Source organism: Antechinus flavipes, chromosome 2 (genome assembly GCF_016432865.1).
Source record: "Antechinus flavipes isolate AdamAnt ecotype Samford, QLD, Australia chromosome 2, AdamAnt_v2, whole genome shotgun sequence".
NCBI classification, from domain to species: domain Eukaryota; kingdom Metazoa; phylum Chordata; class Mammalia; order Dasyuromorphia; family Dasyuridae; genus Antechinus; species Antechinus flavipes.
This window is the reverse complement of record NC_067399.1, coordinates 640,173,784-640,184,139: the sequence shown is the minus strand read 5'-3', so window position 1 is coordinate 640,184,139 and position 10,356 is coordinate 640,173,784. Positions and strand designations below refer to the sequence as shown.

The following is a 10,356-nucleotide window of genomic DNA, read 5'->3' as shown; positions in this document are numbered from 1 at the left end:
TGAAGCGCTTCAGCATCAGCTGACCCAGCTCCTGGAGGAAGAGGAGGAAGAGGAGAAGGAGGAGGTTGGGCTGGGGGCGTCCCCGGGGCGTCCGTCCAGGGCCCAGCCTGCAAAATGGTGAGGGACAGCGCGAGGGGGAGCCTTGGGCTCAGGGTTTCTCGGCTTTCTCAGCCGGGCCCTGCAGTTCCCTCCCATTCGCTCACTCCCCGGGGCCCCGGAGGGCAGCGCTGGCTTTTTTGAGGTGGCTCGGGGAAGGGGTGAAGGAGACGTGCCCACCGTGGGGGAGGGAAGCGCGGGAGACTGGTTTACCCCATTCACACTCGTCACTTCTGACCCTTACCAGAAGGCCTTAAACCCGAATCGCATCCAGTGATGAGTGGAAAAGGCCTGAGTTCAAAACCAGCCCTGCGCCTCCTTTCCGCATAACGCTGGGAAAGCCCCTTGAACGTTCAGCCCGAGTTTTCTTCTCTGCTAGCCGTGCAGGCCTCCAGGTTCTCCCTTGTGGTGGACCCCAAGCTTTACATTTCGGTAGTAGGTGTCCTGGATCATTGCTTCTGCTAGTTCTGCCCCACGTGGGGGGCGCTGTGAAGTGGGGGGGCTGTAGGGCAAGTGTATACATTATTACTATTATTACATTTAAGGGATTTATTTAGTCATGTCCAGTCCCCTTTGGCATTTTCTTGGCAAAGCCATTGGATCTGCCATTTCCTCCTCCAGCTCCTTTTATAGATAAGGGAAGGAGGCAATTAGGGTTAAGTGACTTGTCCAGGACCACACCACTAGGGAGTGTCTGAGGTCTGATTCAAACTCAGGAAGACGCTACTATTCAAGAGATGGAAGAAGCCGGGCCAACCTCATGCGTCTTCAGCTCTAGGGATCTTGGGGGTCTTCAGGGATAACCCCCAACGTGGCTGGGCTGAGGGAGATTGGTCAGGTGAGACCACAGGGCTCCAGTTCTCAGTGTCATCCAGCCTAGGGAAGGAGAAGGGAGTCAGCTTCTCCCCTGAAGGTGGCTTCCTTATGCACCTGCAGAGATATAGGTAGCCCTTTCCCTCTCACTGGACTGGACTAAGTGAGCAAATGAAATAATATGCCATAAAGACTTTGCAAATTGTAAAGCGCTATGTCAACTTCAATTATGATTATTATTAGCACTGGGGTTCTTGATCTCATCCCTCCTCAGCCTGGGGTCCCTGACCCTTCCCCATTTTTTAAAGGAACTGAGACCTAGAGTAACTTCCACAGCCCATCTTGGTCACCGTCTCCTCTTTGCACTTTCGTCCAGTGTTTACCTTCCTGCCCCCAAAGTCAAGAGAGAGACTGTCCCTTCATCTATGGGGCCTCCTTTTATAGATTGTAAATCACTGCCTTCAGCTTTCCTTTCTCCCAGCCAAGGAGATCTTTGGTTTTTCCCTTTCCAGAGGTTCCGGTTCTGTGGCGACCTGGACTGTCCAGATTGGGTCCTAGCAGAGATCAGCACATTGGCCAAGATTGTTGAGTATTTGGGAAGGAAAAGGGATGCTTGAGGGTATGGGAGGGAAGGATATGGTGTCATATAGTGGGATAGGAGGGTCCTGGGGTCCTCAGGCCAGCCTCTCCCTGAAACCTGAATACCAGTTGCCATTTCTCTTGTCTCAGTTTCCCTGATTGAAAATGGGTGGGCAGGAGTTGGCAAGCAAATCTAACCTCTGACACTTAGCCACAACCTGGTCTCTGTCCAGCTTTATTGGACATTCCTCTCCTTCCTGTGCTCTGACACACATACACACACACACATTCTCCCTCTTCCCCCCTCCCTCCCTCTCTCTCTCTCTCTCTCTCTCTCTCTCTTTCCCCTTCCTCTCCCTCTCTCCTCTCCCTCTCTCTCTTCTCTCTCCTCTCTCTCTCTTCCTCTCTCTTTTTTCCCCTCTCTCTCCCCCTCTCCCTTTCCTTCTCTCTCTCTCTTTCCCCTTCCTCTCCCTCTCTCTCTCCTCTCTCTCTCCTCTCTCTCTCCCCCCCTCTCCCTTTCCCTCTCCTCCTTCTCCTCTCTCTCTCCCCCCTCCCTCTTTCTCCTCCTTTCCCTCCTTCTCCTTCTTCCTCTCCCTTTCCTTCTCTCTCTCTTCCTCTCCCCCTCTTTCTCTCCCTCTCTCCCTTTCCCTCTCCTCCTTCTCCCTCTCTCTCTCTCCCCCCCTCCCTCTCTCTCTCTCCCTTCCCTCCTCCTTCCTCTCCTTCTCCCTCTCTCACACATTTTCTCTTCTTTGCTTTGCCCAGCCTGTACCTGCATAGCTCCTCCCTTCAACAGAAGACCCTTCTTCCTTCTCATTGCAGCTCGGCTGTACCATTTACAGGGATCTTGCCTGATCTCCCCAATTACTAACCTTCCCTCCCAGACCACCTTGTGCTTAACTGCCTGGCACTCATTTGCAGATATTCTCTTGATATTTATCCTGTGTCACCTGTCCATTAAAATAGAAACACCTGGAGAGTGTTTCCCTAGCACAGTGCCTGGCATTCGTGGTAGATGCTTCATAAATATTAATTGATGATACACAACACAAGCAAGTCAGTTAACGACCCCTGATTCTTTATCTGTAAAACGGAGGCTGCCTTAGTCTCCACCTGCCAGGCGGTTGTTGGGATCCGAGGAGCCCCAGAGTACTCGTGGTGTTTTATGAGTCAGAAAGGGCTGGCTAAAGCTCATTTGTCAAGTGAATGGTGGATGACAAAGTGACATTTGTGTCTGTGCTTCCCTTCAGTCTTCTGTCAAGTTGAAGCTGATCTGCAGCCAGGTTCTGAAAGACCTGCTGGGACAAGGGATCGATGTAAGTCAGCAGCCCTCCTGGATCCCCCTTCCTGACATTGGAGCGGGGGGAGGGTGGTTTATGAAAGGTTCTCTAGGTCAGTGGATTCAGGGCTACTTGGTTCCATCCACTTCAGGCCCTCTGGCCCAGCTTTAGGCCGTTTCCATGGAATCAGGAAGCAAAGGATAGAATGGACTCCTCAGGAAAGAGTCCACAAGCTGGATTGGTAAAAGTGGGATCAGCTAGGTAGCACAGTGCATTAAGTGCATCAGACAGCTGGTACTGTATGATCATGGGCAAGTCACTTAACTCCAATTGCCTTCCCAAAAAAAATGGGATCAGGGAAGGACTTAATCCAGCTCTAACTGGGGAAACTGAAAGTTAAATTTTCAATGTGAACATTAACCCTCAGAAAAATCAGCAAAAGCTTTCCACCAGGAATTGATCTATTGCTATGTTGATTGTCTAGACTTAAGAAAGTATTGGACAAAATGTTTAATAATGCAGACATAATACTGGGTTGTATATACTTATTTTTGGAGAGCCAGTTGTAAAGATTTACCAGCACACCCTTGAGTGGGATGGGGACCAGGGTGGGCTTCAGGGCAATGACCAGGATATCGTGTCTTCCAGTTCGAGAAAATCCTGAAACTTACAGCTGACGCTAAGTTTGGTAAGTCTGAATGCTGCCTGCAGGTTCTTATCTTCTGTATGCTCCCACACTCTAGTCATCTCCTCCCAGACTTCTGACCTTACAACTGAGCCTAACACTAAGCCTCTTAGCACACACACATATAATAGGCAACTTCTGTTTACTTTGCAAATACTGTACTTGCCACACTACCTCTGCTGGCTAAATGAAATTCATTTTCAAATTATTTGTCAGTCCACAGATATTAATTAAGCTCTTACTGTGTATCAAGTCCTGTGCTAAGCTCTGGAAACACAAAGACAAAAAACCAGTTCCTGCCCTCGTGAAGCTTCCTTTCTGATGAGAAAGACAACATGGAAACAAATATGTACATTTAAGACATAGTTACTGATGAATTTTCTTTTATCTGAAATAACAATATTAAATGGCATTTAACATTATTAATATTCAAGTGTTAATATGAAATAAAATTAAATACTAATTTAATGATTGACAGGGTTAAGAGGAAAGGCAAGGGTGGAGATGGGAGTAAGGAGACATTGTCCATGTGCCCTGAGAGCTTTCAGTCTGGCCAGAGAAACAGGACTCAAATACATGAAAAAATCAGAAAGCATTAATGATATGCAAGGAAAACTGAGCTATTTCTTTCAGCTTGTGACCTTGTTATTTCCCACTAGTACGAGGCAGTTAAGATTTGAACCCACCCCCCATCCCAGTGCTTTGAGGGGAGCTCCTCGATGGACTGTCCCAAGATCTAGGCCAGGATAGGGTAGGGGAAGTTCTGGGCAACTTTTCCGTGTCTCTCCCCTCCTCCAGAATCTGGAGATGTCAAGGCCACCATTGCAGTGCTCAGCTTCATCCTGTCTAGCGCAGCCAAGCACAACGTGGACAGTGAGTCCCTTTCCAGTGAGCTGCAGCAGCTGGGACTCCCCAAAGGTATAGGGGAGGGGTGGGGTAAGGGAAGGCATTGGGGATGTCCCTCTGGTGGGCTGTGGGAACCTGTAACCCACCTCTGAGCCTTCACTTTTTTCTTTTTTTTATTAAAGCTTTTTAATTTTCAAAAGATATGCATTGATAATTTTTCAACATTAATCCTTGCAAAACATCGAGTTCCAATTTCCCCCCTTTTCCTCACTCCCTCCCCTAGATAGCAAGTAATCCAACATATGTTAAACATGATAAAAATATGTTAAGTCCAATATATACATACATATTTCTATAATTCTCTTGCTGCACTAGAAAAATCAAATCAAAAAGGAAAATAAAATGAGAAAGAAAATAAAAAGCAAGCACACGACTATAAAAAAAGTGAGAATGCTATGTTGTGATCCACCCTCAGTTTCCACAGTCCTCTCTCTGGCTCTAGATTGACTTTCACTTTCACTGCTGTAAGATAGGAGTGGGGGCAGTCAGCAACTTCTCCTCTCTGGGTCTCATTTCATTGTTTCTTGGCCCTGCGCTTCCTGGGTCATTAACTCCCCCACTCTCTTTGCTTCGCTCTAGAACATGCCTCTGGATTGTGCCGTTCCTATGAAGAGAAGCAGGGGTCCCTCCAGGAGAGCTTGAAGGCCAGCAGCCTGAGGTGTAAGTTGACTTGGGACTAGGCCGATGGCTTTGGGCCCAATCCTGGACCTTGACCTGTTTGTGAGGAGCCAGGGGCTTAGAGTCCTGAGGATATTGGATTTAGTGATTTCTAAGGCTCTTTCCAGCTCTGGCGCTGTGATTCTATGACTGAAGAGGGAGGAAGCACAACTTTAGTCCAGACCATGGTAGAACCTGGGAGATGGTGTGGCCCAACCCTGTACCCATCCAAGAATAACTGAGACAATTTGGACATCCAGAATACTCTGCTGTGATGTTGGGAAGATCTAGGAGAGCTTCATCCACCCCACCCCAAGTGTATTGGGGAGCCAAGAGTTACAAGTGAAAACAAATACCATACAATATGTGCTAGACTAGGGGTCAAAAAGTAGTTTGGATCTTAAGGATGGTAGAAGACATACTATGGAGGGGTGACGTAATCAAAGAAGTCTTCCTGGAGGAGGCTGGCCTTAAACCAGGTTACAAAGGATGGGGATGATGACTCTGATTTGTGTCCAATTTGTGTCTGTTTCAAAACTCTTTCAAACCCAGAACTTCATTTAATCCTCATAGCTGCTCTGCAAAGTGAACAGACAAGAATTATTGACCAATGAAGTATTTGCAGAAACTTTCATTTTTGTCTTTATATTCCTTACATAGTATTTTGTATATAGAAGGTACTTAATAATTTCTTGTTTAATGAATTTTCCTCCCCATTGAATAGTTAATAGTTGGGAGTTCCAGACAAGTTATGTGACTTTTTCATAGGAATTATTGGCAGAACTGGGATCCCTGGTGGTCCTTGGTGATAAATGGGGTCTTTAAAGCTCTACCTCCTTGCCCACAGTGAGCAGACTGGATAATGTTGCCTGGCGGGTGGACTACACAGTTAGCTCCAGCCAGCTCTGCCAAGTTCATGAGCCTGAGGTGCACCTGAGGCTGGATGTGCGGCGTGACCCAATGGGTCTAGCAGAGCCCATCGCCATGACGCTGTCAGTGAAAAAGTTCCAAGTTCTGTTGACAGGTAAGGGGGAAGGAGATTGAAGACAGTCATAGAATTCCAAAGATGGTCTAGTCCAATTCATACCTAAACAAGAATTTTAGAAGGAAAGGCCCTCAGAGACCACTTCCTCATTTTATAGGTGAGAAAACAGCCTTAGGGAGATTGAATGATTTGTTCCAAATCACATAGATAGTAAGCATCCAAGATAAGCCTTGAACCTAGGTCTTCAGACTTGAAAGCCAGTGCTTTTTCCACAGTACTATGTTAATTCCCTCTATGGTATACCCATCAAATAGCCATACAGCCTTGCCTTGTATACCCTTCAGGGAAGATTTACTGCCTCCTGAGCTAGCTCATCCTTCTTTTGAGTAGCTCTGAGTGGTACAGTTTATAGCAACCATGCCCTTTGCCTCCTTGCAGCCTCCCCCCATTGCTTCAGCCTCTCAGGTCCAGCATCCCTGCTCCTCTTCCCACCTCATTTCCTTTCTCCTAACCTGTATCTCTGTGTCTTTCAGAACTCAAACAAGCACAAGCCTTGATGAGTTCCCTGAGCTGAAAGCTATCAGACAGCAAGAAGAGGAAGCCGAGGAGTGGGGCTGGCTCCGCTCAGACCTAAACCTCACTGGTCAGTCTCTCTTCAGTGTTTGAGCCCGTGCCCTTCCCCCCGTCTGTAACACCCATTCGATCTGTCCAACAGACCTGGCTGTGGTTGGCCCCCATTTTCAGGGTGGCTCAGTCCCAGAGAGCTCAGCAAAAGAACCTGGGTGGGTTGGGAACCTTCTAAGGTGCTTTCCTGATGTCCATCTGCACCACCACCTCCCCCCAATTTTGTACCTTTTTACTGATGGGCAGAAGGAATAAATGTTGTCAGTGAGTTTGTGTATGTCTTTGTGAGATGTTGCCATCCCTCTGAAGTAGACAGAAGATTCCATCCCAGGAAATGTCCCCCATGCAAAAGAGAAGAAAATTAAAGCTTGAGTCTAATACTGAGACAGTGCCCTTGGAAAGTCAGGGGAGATTGTTGATCAGATTTTTCTTTTTGCTGAGACAATTGGGGTTAAGTGACTTGCCCAGGGTCACACAGCTAGGAAGTCTTAAGTGTATGAGGTCAAATTTGAACTCGGGGACTTTTGACTTCAGGGCTGGTGCTCTATCCACTGCGCCACCTAGCTGCCCCATCAGATTTTTCTTGCACCAAGTGATAAATGTGAAAATATATTTAGCAGAATTGCACATGTTTAACCTATATTGGATTATTTGCCGTCTAGGGGAGGGAGAGGAAGGGAAGGAGAAAAATTTGGATTTTGCAAGGATGAATGTTGAAAATGATCTTTGCATGTATTTTGAAAAGAAAAAGCTATTTAAAAAAAAAGTCACAGGGGAGAGAAAGTTCACTGTCAGTTGGAGTGATCACAGACGGCAACTCAGAAAAGTGGGGCTTGAGTTGAGCCTTGAAAGACAGCCAGAAGTAGATGGGTGTAATAAAGAACAAAGGCATTCTTTGTAGAAGCAAAACTAATGCAAACAAGATTAGAAGGGAAGCAGTAAACTGGGAAAACATCTTCACAGTTAAAGGTTCTGATAAAGGCCTCATTTCTAAAATATATAGGGAATTGACTCTATAAGAAATCAAGCCATTCTCCAATTGATAAATGGTCAAAGGATATGAACAGACAATTTTCAGATGATGAAATTGAAACCATTACCACTCATATGAAAGAGTGTTCCAAATCACTATTGATCAGAGAAATGCAAATTAAGACAACTCTGAGATACCACTACATACTTACCATATTGGCTAAGATGACAGGAAAAAATAATGATGAATGTTGGAGGGGATTCAGGAAAACTGGGACACTGATGCATTGTTGGTGGAGTTGCGAACAAATCCAACCATTCTGGAGAGCTATTTGGAATTATGCCCAAAAAGTTTTCAAACTGTGCATACCCTTTGATCCAGCAGTGTTTCTATTGGGCTTATACCCCAAAGAGATACTAAAGAAGGGAAAGGGACCTGTATGTGCAAGAATGTTTATAGTGGCTAGAAGCTGGAAAATGAATGGATGCCCATCAATTGGAGAATGGCTGAATAAATTGTGGCATATGAACGTTATGGAATATTATTGTTCTGTAAGGAATGACCAGCAGGATGAATACAGAGAGGCTTGGAGAGACTTACATGAACTGATGCTGAGTGAAATGAGCAGAACCAGGAGATCATTATATACTTCAACAACGATACTGTATGAAGATGTATTCTGATGGAAGTGGATTTCTTTGACAAAGAGAAGATCTAACTCAGTTCCAATTGATCAAGGATGGACAGAAGCAGCTACACCCAAAGAAAGAACACTGGGAAATGAATGCAAACTGTTTGCATTTTTGTTTTTCTTCCCAGGTTATTTTTACCTTCTGAATCCAATTCTCCCTGTGCAACAAGAGAACTGTTCGGGTCTGCACACATATATTGTATCTAGGATATACTGTAACATATCTAACATATATAGGACTGCTTACCATCTGGGGGAGGGGTGGAGGGAGGGAGGGGAAAAATCAGAACAGAAGTGAGTGCAAGGGATAATGTAAAAATTATCTTGACATGGGTTCTGTCAATAAAAAGTTATAATTATTAAAAAAAAAAAAAAGGCATTAGTGAGAGAGATGGCTTGGGTGCTGCGGCAGCAAAATGACCCTCCTAGCCAGAGCCAAAAGCCCAGGTTAGAAAGTTGGAGGATGTGGTAAAAGGCTGGAGGGAAAGGCAGTGAAGGCCCCTTTTTTTTTTTTTTTAAATTTAAATTTTATTTTATTTAATAATAACTTTGTATTGACAGAATCCATGCCTGGGTAATTTTTTACAACATTATGAGGGCCCCTTTTCTAAAACCAACTTTCATGCTCAGAAGTTGGTCATTTATCTTTTCTGAGCCACCTCCTATTCCAGTTCTCATATTAACCTTGAGAACACTGAGAAGACCGCAGTGTGACATAAGGGAACTGAGGCCCAGGAAGGAAAATACCTTGCCTAAGACCCACTTCTCTAGAGCTTTTTGAATTCATGAAATATTTTCCTTACAACAATCCCAGGAACCAGGTAACCAATTAATACCCATTTATTTTGTGCCTACTATGTGCCAGAAACTAGACATAGAAATATAAAAAATGAAACAGCCCCTGCTCTCAAGAAACTTCTGTTCTAATGGCCAGTTGAGGCAGGGAAGGATGGGGTATGTTGAGGGAAACCCCACAATACCTGAATCCCATGAAAGCTGGGCCTGGGGACAGGTACGACATCTTGGTTTCGAGGTGCGGATTTGGAAGTGACCAGGAAGTAGCCTTTTGGAGAAGCCGGGAGTCCGTTGTGGCTTTGGATGGTCCTGCGCTGTGTAGGGCAGGCAAAGAGCCAGAGTGTGGATGGGGATAGAATCTGCTGACCAAGAGCTACTGGCCCTCCGGCCTTTACGCCGGAGCCAGAGATCCAGCAGCTCAGACTCCACGCGGAAGGGCCTCGTTCCAGGCCATGACTGGAGCCTGGCTTGGGCTGCTGGACGTGTTTGGGAGGAGTGATAGGTGTGCAAGGCCACGTGCCCAATGCGGGGCGATTGGTTTTGCTAAACTGTCCCCACACGAGCCAGGCTTTTGAAAGTCTTTGATGTAAGGGATGACTCTCTGAGGCAAGAAAGTAAGGGATGCCCTGGGAAAATCAGATGATGTGAAAACGTCCCCAATTTTTTTTTTTTCTTAACTTGGACTAGCTCTGCTATTTTATTGATACTTTGAACATCGAGGGAGGGAACTCCCTCCGCCATCGCAGGTCTGTTGTCTGCTGCCCAGCAGCTTCGAGCCTTGAATGCCTGAAGCCCCGAGAGGCACTTGGACCACAGTATGTCTCAGAGGCAGGAAATGCACCTGGCTCATCGGACTCCATCAAGCTGCTTCTCACAGTTACCTAAAACACTTCCGAACGAAACCCGGAGGTGGCTCGGGGCCCCAGGAAGAGTATTCTATGTCGCATGTGTCCTCAGATCTCTCCCAAGAGACCCCCGTTCTTTGTGGAGCACAGCAAGACCCTGGTGGGGCATCTGGGAGCTTATGAAAGCACATACATTCGCACTTCGTGTTTATGCCCCAGGACACCTGAGCCCCGGCTTCCATCAGCTGTGCCCGCCTCTCCCAGCCTCCCTTCAGGGGCCCTGAAGCACTGGCCGGGGAAAGAGGGGGGGAGGAGGGGTCTGAACTCTGTTTTCACTTGTTCCCTTATTCCTGCTCGGCCTGCTAGGAAGTGGGAGACCCGGGTCCCAATCATTCTGTAATTCAAAACCGCGACCCCCAGGAAAGTCCCA

General features: G+C 46.5%; 1 protein-coding gene across 1 annotated transcript; it reads left to right on the top strand.

Moving 5' to 3' along the window:
- COMMD4 (COMM domain containing 4) lies at positions 1–6,899 on the top strand. Its single transcript, XM_051982217.1, has 8 exons — positions 1–117; positions 1,422–1,493; positions 2,736–2,801; positions 3,414–3,453; positions 4,249–4,368; positions 4,936–5,016; positions 5,861–6,037; positions 6,532–6,899. Exons 1-8 carry the CDS (start codon positions 115–117, stop codon positions 6,570–6,572), a joined length of 600 nt encoding a protein of 199 aa, XP_051838177.1. The 5' UTR covers positions 1–114; the 3' UTR covers positions 6,573–6,899.
- The last annotated feature ends 3,457 nt before the right edge of the window (positions 6,900–10,356 follow it).

Excerpts from the sequence above, each read along its gene's own strand:
- COMMD4 (XM_051982217.1), top strand. Across the intron at positions 2,802-3,413 it reads TGCTGGGACAAGGGATCGAT|TTCGAGAAAATCCTGAAACT; the intron begins GTAAGTCAGCAG and ends CGTGTCTTCCAG. Across the intron at positions 3,454-4,248 it reads TACAGCTGACGCTAAGTTTG|AATCTGGAGATGTCAAGGCC; the intron begins GTAAGTCTGAAT and ends CCCCTCCTCCAG.